At 52.0% G+C, this 22,966-nt stretch overlaps 2 protein-coding genes across 10 annotated transcripts in view; one reads left to right on the top strand and one right to left on the bottom strand.

Moving 5' to 3' along the window:
- The window catches only part of WRN (WRN RecQ like helicase), a 128,795-nt gene extending 127,990 nt beyond the window's left edge, over nucleotides 1–805 (bottom strand). For all 8 annotated transcript variants that reach the window (XM_051619461.1, XM_051619467.1, XM_051619462.1 and 5 more), the window contains exons 1-2: nucleotides 650–805; nucleotides 210–344 (exon numbers count right to left, since the gene is read on the bottom strand). In XM_051619461.1, coding sequence (XP_051475421.1) covers nucleotides 210–231 — 22 coding nt within the window. In that variant the 5' untranslated portion in view covers nucleotides 232–344; nucleotides 650–805. The remainder of the gene's footprint in view (nucleotides 1–209; nucleotides 345–649) is intronic.
- A 632-nt stretch (nucleotides 806–1,437) lies between these two features.
- Nucleotides 1,438–18,885, top strand: PURG (purine rich element binding protein G). 2 transcript variants are annotated; one of them, XM_051619492.1, is made up of 3 exons: nucleotides 1,438–1,467; nucleotides 3,211–4,057; nucleotides 17,663–18,885. In XM_051619492.1, the coding sequence occupies exons 2-3, from the start codon at nucleotides 3,224–3,226 to the stop codon at nucleotides 17,930–17,932; spliced, it is 1,104 nt and encodes a 367-aa protein (XP_051475452.1). In that variant the 5' UTR covers nucleotides 1,438–1,467; nucleotides 3,211–3,223; the 3' UTR covers nucleotides 17,933–18,885. The 2 variants fall into 2 exon arrangements, with proteins under 2 accessions (XP_051475452.1, XP_051475453.1); XM_051619493.1 differs by lacking the exon at nucleotides 17,663–18,885 and having other exon boundaries at nucleotides 3,211–5,023.
- Nucleotides 18,886–22,966: the final 4,081 nt, after the last annotated feature.

Raw genomic sequence — 22,966 nt, 5'->3', positions numbered from 1 at the left:
CTTCATAAAGCTCATTCTTCCCACTAGTTCCCCAGGTGCACCACCAACACACTTTAACAACAAAATCAGCCCCCAGCTGCCTTAAGGACACACTTCCCAGCTGCACTTCCTCACTAACAAGGAAGTCTGTATCCAAATTATGCAGTTTCCACTCCCCAGCACTCAAAAACTCCTCTAACTGGGCCTGGCAGAATCCTTCCCGTGCTCACCTGTCCACTTCTGGAGCAGCATAACCAGCCAACCACCAGCTCACGGGCTTCAATGCTAAACCAGTCCCCAAGCAGCCATCAGCAGGATGCTTTAACAAGAGCCTTTCTTCTTCCTGTGAGCTGCAAACGCTGGAGCTGAAAGCAGGAGAGAAGCGAGATGCCAACAAAGCCAGGGCACCCGCGGCACCCACCTCTACAGGAGCACGTTTCTCCCGAAAAACACCTCGAAAAAAAAAAGAAACCAGGCCGCGAGGAGCTTCGGGAACAGCACCACCACCTCACCCGCCTTTCCAGCCTTAAACCCGGAACCCGGGAGGGCTGAAAGCCGCCGGGGCAGCCGCCGAGCAACCCTGCCGCGGGCCTCCCGGTGAGCGCAGCCACCGCAAGGGCCTCCCCGGGACGCCCCGCTCCTCCCCCGGGGCAACCTCCCCGCCCCTCACCTGGGACCTCCGGTGCGGCGGCCAAGCCAGCGCTCTAAGCCCGTCCGTCCAGAACCCTCCTCAGGGAAGCGGCGTCACCCCGGGAGGCCTCCCCGGCGCGGCGGGGCCGGTGTCCCGGAGTCCCTGAGGCCTGGCGGTGTCCCGGAGGCCTGGCGGGGCCGGTGTCCCGGAGGCCTGGCGGGGCCGGTGTCCCGGAGGCCTGGCGGTGTCGCTGAGTCCCTGAGGCCTGGCGGTGTCGCTGAGTCCCTGAGGCCTGGCGGGGCCGGTGTCCCGGAGGCCCAGAGGCCTGGCGGGGCCGGTGTCGCTGAGGCCCTGAAGCCTGGCGGGGCCGGTGTCCCCGAGTCCCGGAGGCCTGGCGTTGCCCTCAGGGGGGTCTCCGAGGCTCGGGCCTTCTCCCCCCCCTCCCCGGTGCAGCTCCCGAGCGTCGCGTCGCGTCGCGCACGTTATACGTCACGGCGGCCCCGCCCCCTCAGGGCTGCGGCGGAGGGAGGGGAGGCGTGGGGGGGGGGGTCACTTGAGGTGACGCGCATGCGCGCTGCGCGCCCCGCGGGCCGCTCTGGGCGATGTAGTCCCGGCGGGCCCGCGAAACCTTCCGCCGAGCCGGAGGGGGGGGGGGGGGCGGCCGCGCTGCCGCCGCCGCTGCCGCCTCCGCCGTGTCCCGCTCCCCCCCCCCCCGCACCGCGCACGGGCGGGGCCGGCGGGGCGGGGCGGGGCGGGGCTCTGCGCGGCGGGGGGGGCGGGGGGGGGAGGCGGCGGGGCCGCCGGCTGCGGGCGGTGGCGGCTGAAGGGCGAGAGGCGGCGGCGATGGGCGCTGCGGGGTGAGTCCGCGGGGGGGGGGGGGGGGGTGATGGGGCACTAAGGGGGGGGGGGGGGTGATGGAGGGAGGGGGGGTGGGCAGCGATGGGGGGCAGTGGGGAGGCGGGAGGTGCGGCGATGGGGGCTGTGGGGGGCTGTACTGGGAGCACTGGGAAGGCAGTGTTGGGGGGCAGGGGGGGGGTGATGGGGGCTGTGGGAGGCTGTACTGGGAGCACTGGGGGGCAGGGTGGGGGATGATGGGGGCTGTGGGAGGCTGTACTGGGAGCACTGGGAAGGCAGTGTTGGGGGGCAGGGGGGGGGTGATGGGGGTTGGGGGGGGCAGGAGGTGAAGCTTTGGGGTCACTGGGGCAGGAGATGTGGGGGGCACTGAGGGGGGGGGACAGGAGGTGACACTCTGGGGGTACTGGGGCAGGAGATGCAGTGATGGGGGCTGTGGGAGGCTGTACTGGGAGCACTGGGAAGGCAGTGTTGGGGGGCAGGGGGGGGGGGTGATGGGGGCTGTGGGAGGCTGTACTGGGAGCACTGGGAAGGCAATGTTGGGGGGCTGGGGGGGTTTGATGGGGGTGGGGGGGGCAGGAGGTGAAGCTTTGGGGTCACTGGGGCAGGAGATGCAGTGATGGGGGCTGTGGGAGGCTGTACTGGGAGCATTGGGAAGGCAGTGTTGGGGGGCAGGGGGGGGGGTGATGGGGGCTGTGGGAGGCTGTACTGGGAGCACTGGGAAGGCAGTGTTGGGGGGCGGGGGGGGGGTGATGGGGGCTGTGGGAGGCTGTACTGGGAGCACTGGGAAGGCAGTGTTGGGGGGCGGGGGGGGGGGTGATGGGGGCTGTGGGAGGCTGTACTGGGAGCACTGGGAAGGCAGTGTTGGGGGGCAGGGGGGGTGATGGGGGTGGGAGGGGGGCAGGAGGTGGAGCTTTGGGGTCACTGGGGCAGGAGATGTGGGGGGCACTGAGAGAAGGGGGGGGACAGGAGGTGACACTCTGGGGGTACTGGGGCAGGAGATGCAGTGATGGGGGCTGTGGGAGGCTGTACTGGGAGCACTGGGAAGGCAGTGTTGGGGGGCTGGGGGGGTTTGATGGGGGTGAGGGGGGCAGGAGGTGAAGCTTTGGGGTCACTGGGGCAGGAGGTGCGGCGATGGGGGCTGTGGGAGGCTGTACTGGGAGCACTGGGAAGGCAGTGTTGGGGGGCCGGGGGGCGGTGATGGGGGGGGGGGGCAGGAGGTGGAGCTTTGGGGTCACTGGGGCGGGAGATGCAGTGATGGGGGCTGTGGGAGGGGGATATTTGGGCTCGGGGGGCACTGGAGAGGGAGCAGGGGAAGGGGAGCAGTGCTGGGGAGCCCCCCCCCCAGCACCCCAAGGAGGGGAGTGTAGGTTGGGGGGGCACCCTCAACCCATCCCGCTGCAGGGGGTGGGGGGGGCAGCCACTGGGATGGGACTGGGAGGCACTGGGAGGGCTGGGGACGACACAGCCATAGTGGGAAGGGGGTGGGGGGGGGGGGCTGCCTTGTCTGGGAAACGGAGACACGGTCTGGCCGGGATCCGGAGCAGGGGAAGGGGAGAGCAGGAGGGATCCGTGCGGCGCTGCGTGGCAGGGAGAGGGACGCGGGCGTCTGAGCTGGGAGAGGAGGGAGGGAGAGGAAGGAGAGGAGGGAGAGGAAGGAGAGGAGGCAGAGGAGACGCCGCCGAGGAGCCCAGCAGGCCCCTGGTGCTGCTGTTGTCATCTGTGTCTCTGCTATGTGTTATTTCCAGCTGACTGGGAAAGATGGAGGGAGGGAGAGGAGGAGGAGGAGGAGGAAGGAACCCGGGAGGCCCTGGCCTGCAGAGGAGCGTGTATTCCCAGTCCCAGCAGCAGTACCACCACTACCCGGCCTCCTCCCAGGGGGGCTGCATGGAGATCCAGGAGCTGGCCTCCAAGAGGGTGGACATCCAGAAGAAGCGCTTCTACCTGGACGTCAAGCAGAGCTCCCGGGGCCGCTTCCTGAAGATCGCCGAGGTCTGGATAGGGAGAGGCAGGCAGGACAACGTCAGGAAGAGCAAGCTGACCCTCTCCCTGTCGGTGGCTGCCGAGCTGAAGGACTGCCTGGGGGACTTCATCGAGCACTACGCCCACCTGGGCCTGAAGGGCGGGCAGGGCGATGGCAAAGAGCCGCAGCCCCGGCGACGGCGGCCGCAGCAGCAGCAGCAGCACCCGCCGCCTTCGCCCCCGGCCTCGGTGGGCTCGGAAGAGCCCCCTCACAGCGTCCTCAAGACGGAGTACATCGAGAGGGACAACAGGAAGTACTACCTGGACCTGAAGGAGAACCAGCGGGGCCGCTTCTTGCGAATCAGGCAAACGGTGAACCGGGGGCCGGGCGTGATGGGTTATTTCGGCCACGGCTTGGGGCAGGAGCAGACGATCGTCCTCCCGGCGCAAGGGATGATTGAGTTCAGGGATGCTCTGGTCCAGCTGATTGAGGAATACGGTGAGGGGGAGCTGGAGGATCGGCGCGGGGGTGGTGACGAGCCCCCGGAGCTCCCCGAGGGCACCTCCTTCCGAGTGGACAACAAGCGTTTCTACTTTGACGTGGGATCCAACAGGTACGGCGTCTTCCTGAAGGTAAGTGAGGTGAGGCCGCCCTACCGGAACACCATCACGGTTCCGTACAAGGCGTGGACACGGTTCGGGGAGAATTTTGTCAAGTACGAAGAAGAGATGAGGAGAATTTACCACAGCCATAAAGAAAAAAGGATGGATGCCAGAGGGGACAGTGGTGAAGAGCAAGAGGGTCTGGAATAGAGCGCGTTGGACTGGCAGTCCGGCAAAAATTAAGCGAAACGAAACAAGCAGAAGTTGGTGAGAGGGACTGAGCTGTAGTGATTTTGAGTCGCCCTATTTTTTTTTTTTGTAAAGCCCTTTGCTGGTAGTTCTTTGCTGACTCCAGTCCGTCGTGTTCTAGGAGCCTGGTTATCACGTCAAAAATCACACCCAAAAACATCTCCCTGTGTCTTAGGAAAGTACCGACCTCCCGAGCCCGCTTGAGTCAGCTGCTCCGGGTGTCGAGGACGATGGAAGTACGCGTGTCAGCACAAACAAAAACCTGCCACTCTGCCCTTTAAATAGTCTAGATAAGGCTTGTGTTGCACTTCAGTGTGGTTAAAAAAAAAAACAAAACACCAAGCCCAACCAAAAGCCCAAACCTTATGCTGGAATGTATCACTTTCTGCTTATGATGGGTTTTTCCGGGACTGAATTCTGCCCGTACTTGGTCAAAAGGCTGAGCAGTGTAGACAAAAAATCAACTTTGTGTTAATCGCTGGGATGTGTATGAGGAGAAGTTGGCATCTGCTGGTTATGGGGTTTGAAACAGTCTTGTGGGTGGGTCAAACCTGGATAACTGGTCAGAGCTTTCCAGCATGCTGGTGAGGTGTGGGAAATTCGCCGTTCCTGCCGTAGTTTTGTGCTGACCGAGTAACGTGAGTGTCCCAGGAAATGAGTAACAACCCACTCCTCATCTGCACGTTCTGCCCGTGAGAGGCTGGTGATTTTTTTTAATGATTTTTTTAAAAAAATTCTTTTTCTTAATGCGTTTGTCCAAAATGTCAAGAGGTATTTTTGTATCAGGGGTGTTAATGGGTTCCAGCGGGTGGAGCGGGTGGTCAGAGGTGGAGGGACCACCTGAGGTGGATCTCCCAGAAAGTAAGATGAAGACAGTCATGATGTTGCCCTTGCATGGAAAAAAACCAACAAAAACAAACGCCTGGGTGTTTTTCTCCACCCAGGAAGACCTTTGGGGGGTTTGGTGCACCACTGGGTTCAGATCTAAAAGGCGTCTCTCTCGTCCTTACCCGTAGCCCTTTTTGGAAGCCGTGGTTAATGCCGCGGCAGGTTTTCTGTCCTGTTGTTTTTACAGGTTGTTGTTGTCAGGGGGTGATACCCCGTGCCCTGCCATCACCCCCGTGCCCTGCCATCACCCCCGTGCACCCACTCAGAGCTGGGGCTGCCATCCAGCCATCCCAGTCCTGATGGCCCAGGTTTCTGTGCCACCCGAAGCCTCTGTGACGTAGATTTTACATCTTGCCACGTCAGCCCTTTGCCTGGAGGGAAAATGTGAACAATTACCACACCATTTTGAAAAATCCTTTGTGGTTTCTTAAAATGTGAATACTTGTCATCTAAGGGGCTTTTCCAGCCCTTGGGTGACCAGCTCCTTCCCCTCTGAAACCAGAGGGAGTTTGATTGAGCTCCGGGTACTTCCAATAACGTGTTGCCCACCTTTAAGGCATTTTGTGGTTGTTTTTTTATTATTGTTGGCATTGCTGTGTCTAATCATATATTCATAATAATTTGAATCATCTCTTTTTTTTTATAGAGTGGCCCAGTGTGCATGTGGCCCTTTCATCACTCTTATTCTGGGCCCAACTGCACACTGCATGGCCACGCTCAATCCGAATGCCATTACCTGTTAATGTCATTAACCATAATGAGAAAAGTTGGGGAGGCAGGGGTTGGTACCAAGAGGATAATCTGGACTTTAGTTTGGGTTACTAAAACTAGTCGATCTGTTTTAACTTAAAAAAAAAAAAAAAAAAAAAGACACAAAAAAAAAAAAGCTTGCACCAAAGTCACCAAAGAACCTTTAGGAAAATGTTACGGTTGTGACAAGAATTAAGGAAGTTAATTTCACTGTTTTAGGTGATTCCCCCTTAAGGTAAAACCACACGTAGCAGTTAGAGCAACCAAGCCCCTGGCGTCAAAAACTCCCACCCATTTCTGTGCAGATTGCTCTTCCAGGTCCTTTTTCAGCTCTCAGAGCGATGCTCTTGCTCCACCACTTGAGCAGGGAGCAGCCCGTGATGAACCGGGGGGGTTGAGCAGGGTACTGGTTCATCTCCACTCTTAGGGCTTCGGTCCAGATGGTTTTAATAGGTCAATTAAAACAACCAACCCACAAAACCAGTGTTCAAATAACTCGACATCCCATGATTGCTGTGAAACCAGAATTTTTAGTGAATGAGTCCTTGACGGGTACGTCAGCTGAGTGCTGCTGCCCCTCACAGTGCCTGGAGTAGAAAATTAACTTATATCCCAACAAACCCGAGCTATGAATGTACAAACTTTTTACGCTCTCCTTCCCGTTTCTACGTAGTGTTCCTCCCCTCCCAGCTACACGTCTCCCCTTCCCAGCCTACCTTTGCCTCAAGGGATCATAAAAGGTCCTACGTTGGAATTAGCCACGTGCGTTGGAAGCGCTCGTGGAAAAAAAAATGGGTTTCCTTGTTGCTGCCCTTCTTTGAAAAAAAAAAACAAACAACAAAACAAAAACCCAGCTTTATCTTTTGTTAATCAATTTGCCTTCTGATGGCAATTAGATTATTGGGAATACCACCCAGGAATTCAGTGTCTGGCTACCAAGTCAGGCTTGGTACCCATGGGTAAACCACTTGCCGTGGGTTTCCCCGGCAATGGAAAGCTCCGATGTTAGTTGTTCTTGTGTTTGGAGAGTAAGACAGACTGGCTGGGAAGGTAGCAATGCCAGGCTTGGAATGGTGAGGTTTGGGAACAGCATCCTTGTCATTTCTGGCAGCAACGAGGAAGCAATGAGGCAGTGATGAGGCAGCAATGAGGCAGGCTGCTGGCGCGTGGACGGGCCCATCGAGATCCTCGGGAGCGCCAAACCCCTAGTGCATTTTGAAATGTCCATCCCTGCTGCCCCGAAACTGCCACGTCCCTTAAACTTGAGGAAACACAAGCTTATTTGCACTAGAAAGAACGGCCAAAAACAATTCTTAGGAGGACAGGGTGAAGAGCACCAGTCTGAACCTCTGTTTTTTTTCTCACGAGAGAATTTCCTATTCAAGCCCTCACCTCTGTTTCGGAAATTGTTTGGTCCCGGCAGAAAGTCTGTCCGTTCAATAATGAAACCATGATGCACTTTATATTGTGTAAATAATGGTAGGGGCACATTTCTGCTCCCGCTCTGGTACGGGGATGCTTCGGTAACGTAGTCTAGTGCTGAAAGAAGCCATCTCCTGCGTGCACGTGTCTGTTAGAGACCTCTTGTACTTGCTTGGTCCAGCTCCATATGTTAGAGGCGGGCAGGACGCTATACTGAGGATCCTCTCAAACCACCTGAGAGGGGGATGACTGTTGGTTTTTTTCCCCTCTTCTTTTTTAATTGTTCTTCTGGCAGAGCTGCTGAGCATCCTCGGCTCCGCTGTCGCTGCGGCTCCTTGCCCCTCCCTGCGGATGAGGCTTTCAACCGAGCGTTTCCCTTCTTATCATCTTGACAAAGATGAGTACAGCAGCTCCCTTGTACTTGGCTCTTCCCCGTTGCTGGTGCACAAGCTGGGGCGATCCCCAAAAACCTTATCCCAGGTGGAAGAGGCTGTGGGGGCTTCCCCTGCCCGGCAGCTCAGGGGTTTTGTGTTGAGTCCAGCCCACGGAGCCGGCTTTCTCGTTAAAGTACGGAGACAGGAGTGCCCTAAGGAAGGGTCAGGAAGTGTTTTGCACTGGTGCAGCAAGGGTGACCCACCGGCTGCTGGTGGGCATGGCAAACCCCACTGTGGTTGGGTTCATCAGGTCACGTTTGGGTGACGGACTTGAACCAGCAAGAAGCTGCAGCAGTTCTTGGTAATCTACTCGTCGTCGTGTTTCTTATCTGTATCCGATATATACAAATTCATATTCACATATAGGCATTAATATATTTATCTGAGTATATGGTAGCCTGTAGTAGCTCGTAGCGGAATAATCTTATTTATCTGAAGTACACCATTTGAAGAGGGGGTGGTTTTCTCCTACTGCCCCTCGGGATAGACCCCTTCTTTCCCCCAGAGCTGGTTGTAGGCGGTTTGGCGCGGCCCTTGGAAGATCTCTGCTTTTGAGCCCTCTCATCCCTTAGGTTGTCAGCAAGGCTGCAAAGGGGAAACGTAGTGGAAAGAAGGCAAAACTCTTCCTCGGAGGGGTCGTTGAGGTGAGGTGAGAGCTGTAAGGAAGAGACAGGTACTGCCAGCCACATCATGTTTCAGTGCCGTCTTTGCAGCCCCCTGGTTCTGCAAATCTGTGCTGCCAGGCTCGTAAAATCTCACCTAGAAGTATTTAAAACCTGTCCTTTATTAAAAAAAAAACAACAAACACAACCAAACAACCAAGCAACTACCAAAATCAGCTTTTGTTCTGTTAAAGGTGTCATAGTCTAATGCTTGCGTCTTCTTTTTTTTCCCTATTGCCTCTTGAAGTGACCTAAACTGACAGGGAGGGAGTTGGAAGTGGCTAGGAAGCCTTCTGCTCGCTTGACTTGTAGCCCTTTTACCCAGGCATAGTAATTTTTATAGCAGAAAAAGGTCTATTATTGTGTATTTTTATTGGGCAGATTTTGCACCCGGTCGAAAAATGAACGAATGAGCAGTTTTGATTTCATGGCATTCCTACTTTTACTGCACAAACAGTGTATATACAGTTTATAAAGTAATTCTTAAAGAAAAATATAGCTTCCCTTTAATTTTCTACGCTGCTTCCTCCAAAATGAAAATGCCCTTTATTTTTAGTTACTTGACTTGTTGTGATGTCTGAAATTCACCTTTCCCCTCCTACCCCTTCATTCCTTTTCAAGTAAAGGTTGGGTTGGAGATCCGGCGCGATGCTCACACTGGGGAGCAAAGCTCATCCCACATGTCTGAGGTTTCCTGGGAGACTGTGATGTGTCCCCGTGGATGCCCGGCAGGCTGGGACCATGGACTGTGTCCCCTGGGATGGGGACATTGGTGGAGGTGGCAGCAGGTGCGACTGTCCTCCTTGTACCCACTGGTGATACACAAGTTGTTTCCCGGCGTTAGGGTGAACTCCCTGTCGGGCAGTGGGTAGATGGTCTTTAGGTTGTCGCGTGACGATGTCTTCTGTTGACCCCTCTGTCCTTTCACTGTCATCTGGAGTCATTAACATTTCATTGCCAAGATGCAAAAAGAACCAAATTTGAGCATCTGGAGGAACGAGATTCACCCGTTCGGATTTTGTCTTTGGGGTCGGAACGAAACATGTGCAGGACCATGTTTGGTGGGGAGGGTCTTGGTTGCCCTCCCCATCCTACTTGCTGGCAGTTTGTTCTCACTTAGCCCGTCGGTGCTGTGAGATCACTGCTGTGGATGTTTTGGGGCAATCTAGTCTTGCCTAAAATTGGCCGAATTCCACTCTGACCACAGGAGAAAGGCCCTGGCCCAGGGACAAGATGCTTCTGGACTCGGGTGTTTTTTGAAAAAGCTAAAGATCTTTAAGGTCCCTTGTAACCCAGACCATTCTGTGATTCTGTGATATGATGGGATTTTGCTGCTCTGTTTCTCCAAAACCTGCAGCAGCTTTCATTGGGCTGACCCTGAATTTTCTTCCCAATAATTTGTCCTGCCCGTGTTCGGTTCCCCCACCTGTACTGCCATAAGGGCCACAGTGTTCTACAACATGGAGGTAAAATAAAAAATCAGAGACTCCTGATAGATGACACGGAATAAAAATGGGTTTTCCAGGCATGTCAAAGCATAAATTGAGGTTTTAGGAGCCGGATGTTGTTTTGGCGTTGCTGTGATGGATGGAGTTAGGTGGAGATGCCTCCACCCACTGAGGCATCACGTGAGATGTGAACTTGCACTCTCTTGTGTACAATAACGTCCAGAAAGGTGAAGGCTGGAGGTACCTCCTGGCCTTTTCCTGCTTGTTGGGTGTGTTTGGTGTTGATGCTGGATGCAGAAGCACTGGCCTAGTCTAGAGGTGCCACTCCAGTAGAACCATCATTAACGATTTGCTAATTCATCTTCCTCATTGCTAGGCTCCTTCTGAACGCTTGGAGTGGAGCATGGAAATCTCCAGCTCTGTACAGAGTAGCCACCATAAATTAAAAATAGACAGACCCCTTCTTTTAGGTGTTTCAGACCCATCCTCCCATACTAGTATTTGACGGGGCAGGATAACAGCTCCTGCCTTGGAGTTGTTGGTTAGATTTGGAGCTGGGTTTCTTAACCATGGCAGGGGAAATCCATCCCACAGGCAGCAGAAGTTTGTGTCTAGGTGGTTCTTCATCCTCTGCATCAGATGCTGGCAGGTGGCTCAAGCCAAGGCTCTCTGCCCAGTGTTGAGGTAACATCCGTGAATTTATCCGTGACACACAAATTGACACAGAGAGGAAGGAGAAAGGAATATTAAATATATATCTATATATGCACATACATATTAAAAAGGGGGTTGGGCTCTCCTGTTTCCAGTAGGTCCTTCCCTTTGGAGACATGAAAACATTAGCTGTTGTCTTTTCTGCCGTCCGTGTGGGAGATGCTCCACGTGCAATAGAAGCAGGGGGAGAAACTTCACCAGCAATATTGATCTCCTGTGCTATGAACCCTAAACCTTTATGCTGCAGAACCAGGTGCCACGGGATCTGCATTCCAAACCAGCAGTGTGTTCCTGGGATACAAGGCACAGGTTGACCTCAGGCTCTTACAGGTGTCCCCATCTGGTGGTTGTTGTGAGGATGCGGAGGGAGAGGGGGAGGGTGTGCAGGGATAAGGGCTTCCCACCGGGACAGGGCAACAGAAAGGCAGGAAGGGGTGGAGGAAAGAGAGGACAAGATGCCTGTTTCAGGGAACGGCAGAGGATGATGATGGTTTTATCTGTGGTTGGAGGAACAGGTGGCACAGGAAGCGCCGGAGTCCCGCAGAGCTGAGGAAAGAGGCAGGGACCCTGGATCCTCACAGTCCTTTCTGGGACCAGGTGTGTTTGGCTGGATCTCCATCCTCTTTGGGGCACATCCATCCGGCAGTCACACGCTCTGCAAGCATCGTGCCTTGCTGACAAACCCAAGGATGGATTCAGTGCTTTTGCAGCTGGCTTTTTCAGGCTCAACTGGCTTGGCTCTCACTGTCCTGGGAGGCTTGCCTAGGAATACCCGCAGAAGCTTAGAGGGGAGCCTACAGGTGTTGGTAACCTGTTCAGGTTTGCTCATGCCAGCCCAATTTATGGATGCTTGTGTGTGCTTTTCACTGGAGCCTTGCTCCAGCTCCTGGAAATCACCAGGGCTGTGTGATGGAGGGTTATGCATCGATGGGGCAGCTCCTCTTTTCCATTACAGAAGAAAGGTCTTGGTGAAGGCTGGAGGGGCTTGGAGGGAAAGAAACAAACTCCTTTGCAAAGGGAGTTGTGTCATTTTTAACAAGACTCTTGGCCTCCTGCTCCCTGGGCTCTGGGGCTCTGATGTCCAGAAGCAGTCGGTGTTAACAGCTGTGAGAAGCTGTGCTTTGAACTAATGAAGTACCCTAATCATTGTGAGGACTCTGGAGAAGCTTTCAAGCATCTCACGCTGGGCCTCCTGCTAATGGAGACTGGATGGGTTAGGTTAGGTGACCTTTAAAGGTCCCTTCCAACCCAAACCATTCCATGATTCTCGCCCTTTGGCTTTATGCTGCCTGTGCCTACGTTCCCCACCAATGAAACGGGGTGAATGGTACCTCCCTACCTCAAAGGGGTATGATAAAGGTGAGTTCATTTGGGGTTAGTTTTTGTGATGATCTGATACTGATCAATACTGATCATCTCCGAAAGCAAAACCAGAAGAATTTTGGTGTGAAACATACTGAGTAGATAGGTCCTCAGGGTTTGGAAGGTGTGTATAGGTACAGCTGAGCTTGCATGCAGAAGGATGAATGAAGAAGGAACCTGTATCTGCCTAGAGGAGGAGGGAAAGTTGTCAGAGATTGTGTAATTAAGCTCTATGCATATGTCCAAAGCAGTTGGAATTAAGGTTACTCAGATAATCCTTAGTTCTGGTACTTCCTGACCTCTGATTGCTCCATTTTCCCACTGTTTTATTTCTCTCCTCTGTTCTGTGTGACCTCTTTTCGGCGTGCTGTCCAGTAACACCGGGTTGTTCAACATTCAACCCTGAGTGGAGGCTCACGAGCCCTGCAAGAACTTCTCCACCTCCAACTTCCCTTCCAAGAAGGAGGAAGGACCAAAGAGGTCTAAGGGCAAGGAGGGTGAGAGGACATGGAGTACGATGCATCACAGGAGGGCTGGCAGGAACCTCTGAAGAACACAAGATGTGGTCCCGCCGTTCAGAGGTGGGACGAGCTAAACCCAACCTGTTCCTCATGCTGGTTTTCAGCACCTGCCTGACTCTAAACTTAAATTTGCAACTACAAGGATACCTCTAATGGTACGTTTCGGGGTCCACACAGCAAAAAAGCATCTGTATTCTTCCCAAGTTGAACAACCAGAAAGAAAAAAAATCTGCTCTTTTAAATCTCCAGGGAGGGACATTCCCAAGCTGTGTCAGGGGTTCATCCTGCTGACTCTCAGCTACTGTTCCTGCTGTCCAGCCTGCACATCCCTTGCTTCCATCTGCTTCTATCCCTTACAGGCCATGCTCTCAAGAGGAGTTAAGGGCACAGTTTGTTCCCTTCCTTGCTGCAGGCTGTTAGGTCTCTGCTGCATTCTTTTCTAAGCAAATACAAAGAGGAGGTTTGTAGCCCTTGGCACGTTCTTGCTTCTTTCTGATGAGTCTGTCTTTTTCTGGAATCCAGAAGTGCAGAATCCAAAAGTGGGAGAGGTGTTTTTGCTGCAACCTCACCAGTCTCAAGTGAATTTCTGCACCCAGTACACTGTTGGTTGTTTTTATTTTCTCCAGACCACTTTGTAACTCTGCATCCTCCCAGGTCCTCCTTGGTAGAACGTCTGCCAAGGCAATAATTTCTCCCTCTTCCTCTGTACTGTTCTTCTTGCCCTTTAGAAAATCCAGACTATTAAAATGCCAGAGCACACTTTTTCCACAAAGCTTTGCAGTAGAAATCTTTCCTGTATGTGGCAGAGCATTGGAACCCCATCCATCATTCATGCCTCAGCTTCTTGCTGAAGAGGACAGAGAAAAAATAGCCCATCAACAGGCATCCTCCTCAATATTAAGTACTTTCAGAAATATTATGACACTCTCCCTCATCTTCCGGAAAGAAGCAGTAACTCTTGCACTCACCTGTTGTTTGACCAAATGTGGTCCTCTGCTCATTCTGCCTCTCCTGTTTCCTCTCCTGCTGTTGTTATTTGTGCTTCATCATTCCCTCCTCTAACATCTATGGGGGTTTTGGTTTTCTGCAGTGTTACTTCAGCGTTGCTGTTCCTCTTACAAATTGGGATCTCAGAGCAAAACTGGCCAGTGCTTGACTTCCAGTTGTCCCCGATCTTCCCGGCAGTAAAACACTCCACAGAGGAAGAGCTTGTTCTGCTTGGAACAGAGTCAGAGCATCAGGCCATTATTTGGACCTGAAAAAAAAAGAAATCCCTGAGTAAGCAAGATTCTCAGCGTTGGCATGTCCCATCCCTGGCAGTGTTGAAGGGGAGGTTGGATGGGGCTCTGAGCAACCTTATCAAGCAGGAGGTGTCCCTGCCCATGCAGGGGGGTTGGATCTAGATGATCTTGAAGGTACCTTCCAACTCAAACCGTTCCGTGATTCCATGATTCGGACCTAGGTGGCTCTGCCTTCTACAGGGATGTCCTTCCTTCTTCCAGATAGGTTTGAAGCCCCTCTGTTGTTTCCTGGGTGGGGAAGCTCCACTTTACACTGCTCAGAAAGCCTTTCAGCTGCCTTGTCTTAATGTGGTTGTGTTGCCATCTCCTTCCTGGCTGCACTGCCAGCAGTGCCCACCCAGCCATGCTGGATAAATGCCTGAAGAGCCCTGGGGGTTTTTTGGGGTTTGTTTGGTTTTTTTTTTCAGAAGCTTCAGCCAGAATGAAAGTTAATTGGATTTTCCCTAGCAACATTTTTACTGCAAGGAGACCTGACCTTTTTATGTAGGTAGAGCTAGAGAGAAGTCCCTCCTGTTCCAGGCAGGTTCTCACACTGCTTGGTAATCTCCCGACTCGTATATCCGAGGGCCTTCCAAAAGTGCATTTAAGCATCTGAGGAACATCTGTCAAGCAGCAGTTGCCCCTTTCTTCCCTCCTCTTCCTAGGGAAAAGACAGGCTGTGCCAATGCAGTCCTGGTATTTTTAACATAAATTAATTCTGCCTGCTGCTCTGCCCTGACGCTGCGAAGGGCGAGCTGAGGCGCGGTGTGACGGCGCCGCGGCACGGGAGCAAACCAGAGGGCTGGCAGGGGGCAAAGCCTGTCATTTGCCTTGCTCCCACCCCTTCCCTTGATGGATTTCTCTTCTGGGAGGTGGGATGATACCAGTGTGCATGTGTCTAGTAGTTAGTCCTCCGACTGGGGAAGGATTTGGGGGCAGAGTGCTGTGTTTCAGCTCCGATGCTTTCACAAATTCACAGCGGTGAATACTGAACCCCAGGGCCAGCACTAGAACTTCAGGGAGGGCCACAAAGATGATCTGAGGGCTGGAGAAGCTCTGCTATGAAGCTGAGGCAGTTGGGGTTGTTCAGCTTGGAGAAGAGAAGGCTCCAGGGAGAACTTAGAGCACCTTCCAGTGCCTGAAGGGGCTCTAGGAAAGCTGGGGAGGGACTTGGGACAAGGGCAGGGAGGGAGAGGACAAGGGGGAATAGATTAAAACTGGAAGAGGGGAGATTTAGATTGGACATCAGGAAGAAATTCTTAAGTGTGAGGGTGGTGAGACCCTGGCCCAGGCTGTGCAGGGAAGCTGTGACTGCCCCATCCCTGGCAGTGTTGAAGGGCAGGTTGGATGGGGCTTGGAGCAACCTGGGCTGGTGGGAGGTGTCCCTGCCCATGCAGGGGGATCGGATCTAGATCATCTCTAAAGTCCCTTCCAGCCCAAACCATTCTGTAATTCCATGACTATGATTCATTTGACTAAACCATTTATGTGTTTCTAGATTCTCAAAGCTCTCTGGCAAGGAGGTTTTGTCAGTTGGTGTCAGTTTAATGAGACCATCTCCTGTTCCACCCCTAAGCACCAAATATTTCACTTTCCAGTCCTTAAATCCAAAAGTGTGTCCCCTCTTGATATGATCACTTTCCTTTCTCTCTCGGATACAAAAGGTTTTGTTGGACCCTTCCTGAATGTTGTGTGCACATCACTGTAGTTGTGGTGATTTTTATTGGTTTTTTATTTAAGCATTTTTAATAATCTGCCCCAAACTGGGAAAATGAGGGAAAGAGGTTTTTGGCTCAAACTCTTACTTATAAAGCTGAGAATAAGCACCATGTTTCAGGAGGTGAACCAAACCTTGTGCCTCTCATCTCAGAGCACATCCTTTAAGCTGGCATTTTATTTCTTACTCCATCTGGTTGCAAAACATGAAGGTCACTGAAGCAGGGTGGGCAGCAACCCCTGTAGATGTTTATATGGCTTAATGTGCAGGGACGTTTTCCTCTGGCTTTACTCACAGGGCCTGCTCCTGCTTGTGCTGTACCTCTTCCCAGTTTGACCACTGCAAGTATTTATCAGTCCAGTGGGTGACTTGGCTTGAGAGCCTTAAGCTGGGTTTTTCCTCAGAAATTCAGCACCCCTTTTCAAGCCCTTGCTTATGAACCTCTCTGGAAGTGTTGTGCAAAGCCCAAATGTGCCTCGGTTCCCTCCATCCGATGCAGGACCAGAAGATGTGTAGCTAGTTATATTTTTCCAGTCATTTTCCCCTGAGTCTGTTTTGGTATGTGTTGGCCTTAACGATTCCAAGGACCAAAGGCACCTTGTTCTGAAGATCTCACCTGCTTCTGCAGCCGTGCCATGGATGGTGGGGCTTTGGGAGATGTTGCTCTCGGGCTCCTGTTTCTCACCACAACCTGATGCTGTGCCTGGATCCTTTGTTACGCGTCCGCCTCCAAGCCTCCTCCTGAAGTCTTCTCCTGCAGACATGCAGCCTTCTCAGCCCCTCTGTGCCACAGGAGGAGGAAGCACCAACTGGGAGATCCTCTAATCTCCCTCACCTTCTCAGGCTCTTCACAAAATGATGTTCATCCTGCTCCTCCACACTGCAGCCCCTGAGCTGTTGCAATACACCCTAGAGCTGCTCCCTCTGGTTCTTCAAAACCTATGCCAACCTCTTCCTCTCAGTGAGGCTGAAGATGCTGCACAAAAGAGAAGAAGCAAGAGGCTAAGACACAGGTATTTTTCACTTGCCTCAGCCTAAACACCTGCCTCCTCCAGGCTTTCAGTCTTCCAAGAGTTTCCCACCTTCACAGCCAAGCAGTTTGTTATCTAGAATAAGGAAAATCAGTAGGTTTGTGCTAGCAATGGCTGGTGTCCTCTTTTACTACTGAAGGTGCTTTCTCCCTCTCCTTTGGATTTTGTCTGAATGCAGAAACGAATGTGAAATAAGGGTTGTAATACCAGGAGAGGGGAGATCAGAGCAGAGTGTTCCTCTGGATAGGGCTTGATGCAATTTGAAGCTGCTTGTAGAAGATTGCCTGGAAGGTAAACTGATTTGGGCAAAAAAAAGCTGGTGCTGTTAAACTGTGTTAGTGATTCTGTAGTAGACAGTCCAAAATAGCTTTTTCCTGACCTCTGACCTGCAGAAAAGATAACTGTATTTTTGATCTTAGATTGAAGGTGCCATTTGTGCTGGAAGAAATTGATGTTCTTTAGAAACCATCTTGGGCTGGCATTTGCTGTCAGAAACATGGCACGGCCACTTAGAGGAAGCAAAACAAAAATGACACGTGGGAACCGACACCGGGCAAGCCTTGGCAGGTGGCGTTGGGGTTAGAGACCAGTTGTTAGCCACCTTTCTGCCTTCGTGGCGATGCAAAGGAGCTCCTGCATTTCCAGCACCCTGCTTTGCACCGAGGCTTGGTCCCTTGGTGGTAGGAACGTGGTTCCCAACCCCCCAAGCACAAGTGGGTCCCCCCCATCTTCCCTTGCCGTGTTGGTGGTAGACGCTGAGGCGGGTGTTGGGTTGAGAGGCTGCATTTCAAGGGGCAGTGCTCGGCTGCCAGCTGTTGTCTGGGAAGCTGTGGCTTTTTGTGCAGCAGCAAAAAAAAACCAGAAGAATTTCAGGTTGAATTTCAAGTGAGGGGTCTGTTTCCTGCCAAGCTACCCCCCCCACACACTTCCCACCATTTCAACCGTACGTGATTCTCTTTTGCTTTCCGCTGGCCCTGTTATGCTCCGCTCAACAGCTGCTGCATTTAATCCCAGAAGCTGTAGTTGGGAGCGAGCAAAGTGATCTCCATATAACCTCTGTCCTGCTCATAAGTGCACATTATGAAGCTTTCACTGATGCTAATAAAATGTTTTGCTTTCAACACGTGGTCCCTGCGGCCCAATGTTCCTGTTTTCAGGCACCGTCGTTACAGCAGGGCGATGGATTGGAGTTATTCTGCTGCCTCCCCAGGAGCACGTCTCATAATGCTGGACACCCAGGGTGGGTACCCAGCCAGGAGAGATGGAGAACACAGAGCAGAGCCCCTTCCACAGTGGCGAGTTGGTGGTGGTGGTGGTATCCCCGTGTAGAAGCAGCAGCTGCGGTCACGAGGTCCCCAGGAATAAATTTGTCATGGACACGTTGCTCCCTGGGACACGTTTGCTCTTGGATGAAGACTCTGTCTTGATGGTCAAGGAAAAACAGTGGGAGGACTTGCCGAGGTGCTGGAGTCTTGCTTGGTTGGTGGCCCAAAGGTTCACATCTCCATGAGGTCATCTTGCTGTGCAGTCTTGTGTTAGAGCCTCTTCAGGGACGACAGTGGCACATGGGGGAGCAGAAGCAAGTTGCATCCCTGCTACTTGGGTTAGTGTCATCCTGTACAGTGGATATTTTTGTGTAGGGGAGGGGGGGGGGAAGATGCTTCTCATCCCAGTTTAAGTAACCACACCAAAAGCAGAAAGCCTGCATCCGGAACACCATTTGGGTTTACACATCATCGGTGCTTTATTGAAAGCATCTCTTCTCGTATAAATAACGTAAAGGCTGTATGATTTTTTCCTTCTCAAAACCAAGATGAATGTCAAAGCAGGGATCTCCAAGTGTCATTTTTGTGGTTCAGTGGGTTGCATTAGCCCCATAGCTGGTGCTTGTTGAGCCAGACGCGGGTTCCCATCCTTGGAAGCTCCCAGTGTTTAGTTTCAAAGCAGAACATCCCGGGCAGAGCACCCGCAGAAGGGTCTGAACATACCAGCTTCTTCAGGCAAAAACCACGCAGCCCTTTCCTGGAGATTGCCATTTTGTAAACAAGCTGCTTCTCCAGCAGCACGGCTCGGGCTACAAAAGATGGATGATGATTTCTTCCCGGAATCAGTTCTTCCGCTGCGGGATCTGGTTTTTGTTGCCCTAATTAGCATAGAATAAAAAATGACCCTGCGTCTTCAGCTGGCGTTGCGCCTCGGGTGCCCGGCAACGTGGGAACCGCGTGCGGCTCGGCGATAGGCTGTGCCTGGGAACCCCTTTCTTGGCTGCTGAAAAGCAGCTTGTCATCGTGGCACAACAGATCCCTGCAGGCTTGGGGGCAGCAAAAAAAACCTCCTCCACCTCCAAAAATAAAAACACTGCTTCTAGTAAACTTCCAAATGAGTTGGTCTTGGTGTGGTTTTGGTTGGTTTTTTGGGGTTTTTTTTTGGAGCCAAGAATGTTTGAGGTTAAAATCTACCGCACTGGCTGAGGCAGGATTTCACAAATACCTTTAAAATCCAGAGCTCAGGCTGAAGGTGAAGTCAGGGGCTAGCACGCAGCCTTTTCTCCCAGGAAAACTGTAATAGTTTCTCTTTTTCAAAAACTGAGTAGGGTTGCCAGTCCAGGTGGAGGCAAAATTGGAAGGAGTCTCCGTGTGTCCTCAGGACAAGCCAAAGCAGCAAAAATACAACGTGATGTGAGAAGCCCCTTGTGAGAGCAGGGCAGGAAATTACCGTATGATTTGACAGAGCATTAGATTTATTATCCGCTTCCAAATCACCTGCCAGAAATCCTTACAATTGGAAGACAGGATGGAAGGTGTTTTTAAAAGGCCTGGAAAATGAGCCATTTTGGTACAGTTTTCGCGCCGGGAGGTTTCACGTTCGTACAACGTTTAGGTCTCAGCCTTGAGGTGAAGAGCACTTGAGCCAAACGTTATCCCAGCGGCGGCATCTTGGAAGTGGTGCTACGTGCCCATCTTGCCAAATCAGGCTTGGAATATGGTCCTGCAAGGTGCTTCTTTGCCCAGTGTAATGCTCAACGATGGCTTTTAATCATCCCCCAGAAAGCTGCCACGTGCAGGCTGGCACTTCTCCCTTCTAGCTCTCCTTGGCTGATGGGCTTGTTCCTTGCTGGGTCTCGTGGCCACGTCCACTTGCATGTTTCCTCCAGACCTTGCTGGCTTTGGGTAGATCGTTTCACGGCTTTTCTTCCCTGCCTTGTGGACTGAGGGGTTTGTGTTTCCCCACCTGCTGAAATCCCCCAGCCCTCCTGGCTGCCAAGTGCTGCCAACTTCGTGCTGCCCTTTTCCAGCTTCCACATCTTTCCCAGGCTCCTTTCTTTCCAGTTGCCTGTCTGCAAAGGTGGATCTCCATCCGTACCCCCTGGATGCCTGACTTTGCTTTTGGCTTGTTTAAATACAGGTCTCTGTGGCAGGAGCAGAAATAAGTGACCTGGGTTTGTAATTATTATTAATTTTTTTCCCTCCTGGGATATTAGCACGATTTGCTTCTGAAAAACCCTCTTCCCAGTGCGTGCTCACTGCTGCCTGCAGCTCTCCCTGGAGCACACCTGACATACCCTGCAACCCCAGCAGGCCAATACTTCTGCCTTAAAAAGAGCTTTCTCCATAAAAAAAATCATTTGTCCCCATCTCAGACCCACCACCCACCAGGCAGCCAGATGTTGCCTCGTACAACACTTGGGAGAGTTGGCAGCGATGCATGTGGGACCACTAATGCTGTTCTATGAGCCTTTTGGGGGTGAAAAATAGGGAGAATTGGAGAGCTGTTTCCCCCTTTTGTATTTGCTGCTTTCAGTTTGGGAGAAAACCCCGTTTTCACAAGCGCTGTGCTCCCAAGGTTATAATGGGATGGAAGGGCACTGTTGGAGCTTGTCCCAGCTTGCCAGGAGCCACTTCCAGCCCAGGGTGAGGACTGCGACTGATGCAGACTTTAACTGGGAGATTTCCTGCTCCCTGTTTCCAGCAAGCCAAGTCCTCACTTTTCCAGCATGAGGATGAAGGTAGATTTGGGCTTGCAGCTCAATATGAGGGAACAACAAAGCAGAGATCAGCAGCTGGAATAGGCAGTGGGTGGGAAGCACATGTTTAGACAGAGAAAGGGGAAGTGCCTAATGTCTGTCGGGATGAATCCTTCTTTTCCAGCCCCTTTCCAGGAGCATGATGATCCAAAGTCCTTCTCTGGAGGGGGGGGGTGGGGGGGGGAGGGTGGTTTCCTTCATGAAAACGAAGATGGGACATGAGGAACATCTGTGTTGACCAGACCACCTTCGTCGTCTTGTTCTTGCATTAATTGTCCTTCCACTGGTGTGGTGGTTAAGACTAAAAAAAGACAGCTTAATGCATAGTCAGAAAGCTAAAGAAAAATAAAATGAAGTCAAAAAGCAAACGACAAGTAAATAGGTAAATAGGCTAAGTGTAAGATTGTGTGTAAGAGGAGGCAGCCTGCAGCGTGGCTCCCCTCTCAAGTGCATGACAAGTGTTGGCAAAGCTTGTTGCAGACCCTGGGCAGGCTCTCCAGGGCTGCTTCTGCTAGACTTTGAGTATCATAGTTGCAAAGACTCGTAAATGTGCCGAGAGACTCTTGGTTTTGGGGTGGTTTTTGTTCTCTTCGTCGGTCCGTTTTCCGCTGGCTGTGCCTACTTGCTTTCTGAATAGGTTTGTGGTGATGGAGTCCCTGGAGCTGTTTGTTGTCGTGGCCCAAGAGGTGTCAAGTCGTTGGCTGGTGTGTGTTCCCAAGCTGAGCCGTGGCATTCTGCTGCTGTGGTTGGAAGCCCTTCTTGGTGTGGCATGTGCAGTGGCCATGCTGTCTGTCTGTCTGGCATTTCAGGCCCTAGCTCTCCCCCTGCTCTCCCCCGTGTTTCGGACACTGAACCAAACCCACTTTGAAGCTAGCACTTTAAGTACTAGTAGTCACTTTGCTTCTGACTACGTTGAGCACTGCACTTTTGGAAGTACTGTTAGCACTGAGTTTTGAACTCTTTGTTTCCCCCCGTCTATTTAGCCTCTTGAGCGCGGTGTTAATTACTTAGGGGCCATCAGGAGACAATTTGGAGGTGTGTGTGACCGCTGTCAGGTGCCTGACTTCCGTGACCTATCTGTTTGCCATTTGATAAATTTGGGAACTCAACCCATCCAAGCTTATTTTACACAACAGACCAAACACCTAGACCCCTGATGTCCAGGCAGATGTGGTCGTTGTAAACTTTGGGGTCGTCCAGAGACCCGAGCGCGTGGCTTTTAGCGAACACCAAAGATACAGGTGGAATCCCAAAAGGGATTGGGATGGTGCAAGATCATCTAATTTACGCTTGCAATTGAGCAAGGAATTTCATCCTGAGACCCTGGTCCTCATTAGCAAGGTGAGTCCATGGGACAGAGAAGTTAAAAAAAGTCTGAGATGCTGGTACCAAGAAAGACTCCACTCAAGCCATTGCAATAAAAGCCATCATTGTGCCTGTACTGAAAGTGCTGTCAAGATCAACTGTAGGCTTAAACTGCAAAAAAAAAAAAAGGTGGTTTTAGGTAAAAAAAGACTTGGAGGTGATTTAGAAGATGGAGCATAATAACTGAGTGGTTTGCTGTTGAGCTTGGAAAGCGGTGTTAGGAGGAGTTGAGCAGGTTTGGTGTTAGGAGGCAATTCAGATGTGCCTCATTGTTCTTCCTAAATTCTTCTGGTATTTCAGTAGGGATGGTCAGGGACCAGAGCTCCCTTGCCAGGAGGAAATCAGTAGGGTAGTTTATAGTGAACATTATGATAAATCTCTAGGATTTGAAAAGGGATTGTGGTCCCTGGGATGCAGAATAATCTGGGCTTTGATGTCCCAAACCATCCACTCTTAACCAACTTTATGGCGTTTTGCTTCTTTAAAAGCCCTCGTGGTTTTCTGTAGCAGCAAATAAATCATGGTGGTGGTGGTGAGGGTCCTGCCTTTCCTTCCCACTGACGAACCTGCACTTGGGACTCCTGCTCATCCTCGAGCCAATAGTTGACCCAAGTCTTTCTCTGGCAATACTCCTTGCTGGGAGTTTCTCCCCAGTGACACTTGATGGATGGACCTCGCCGTTATCATCAGTTTGAATGGAGAGAAGTCAATTAGGTCTTCTCCTTCACTGCTAGTGAGGAGACATGGTGGAAATAACCTTCAGCAATGAAAAAAAATTATGTGTGTGGTGTTTGCTTGTTGCAGCAGATGAAGCATTTATCCTGTTTGGTGGTTGGGTTCCATTCAAGCTTCCATCTTCAACAGACCTGCATGGCTTTGGTTATTCAGTAGGAATGGAAGGTGGTTAAAAACCACAAAACTTGAGCAGCTCCAAGTGTTATGCTCTTATATCCACTATCATTGGATTTTAAAAAGGAAATGTAAAGAGAATCCAGACTTTTTCCCCCAAAAAAAAAGTTTCCAAATTGACCCTACAAATCTAGCTTTAAAAGAAGTAGCACCTGATGATGTT

The sequence above is a fragment of the Apus apus genome, chromosome 4, assembly GCF_020740795.1.
Source record: "Apus apus isolate bApuApu2 chromosome 4, bApuApu2.pri.cur, whole genome shotgun sequence".
Lineage (NCBI taxonomy): Eukaryota > Metazoa > Chordata > Aves > Apodiformes > Apodidae > Apus > Apus apus.
Note: the sequence above shows the minus strand (reverse complement) of the source record. Positions and strands in the feature narration are given on the sequence as shown.

What these genes read in the sequence shown, in the direction of transcription:
- PURG (XM_051619492.1), top strand. Translation starts at nt 3,224, where the DNA reads ATGGAGGGAGGGAGAGGAGGAGGAGGAGGAGGAAGGAACCCGGGAGGC. An exon ending in GGTACGGCGTCTTCCTGAAG is followed by an intron (nt 4,058 to 17,662) that starts GTAAGTGAGGTG and finishes TCCTGTTTTCAG; the next exon opens with GCACCGTCGTTACAGCAGGG.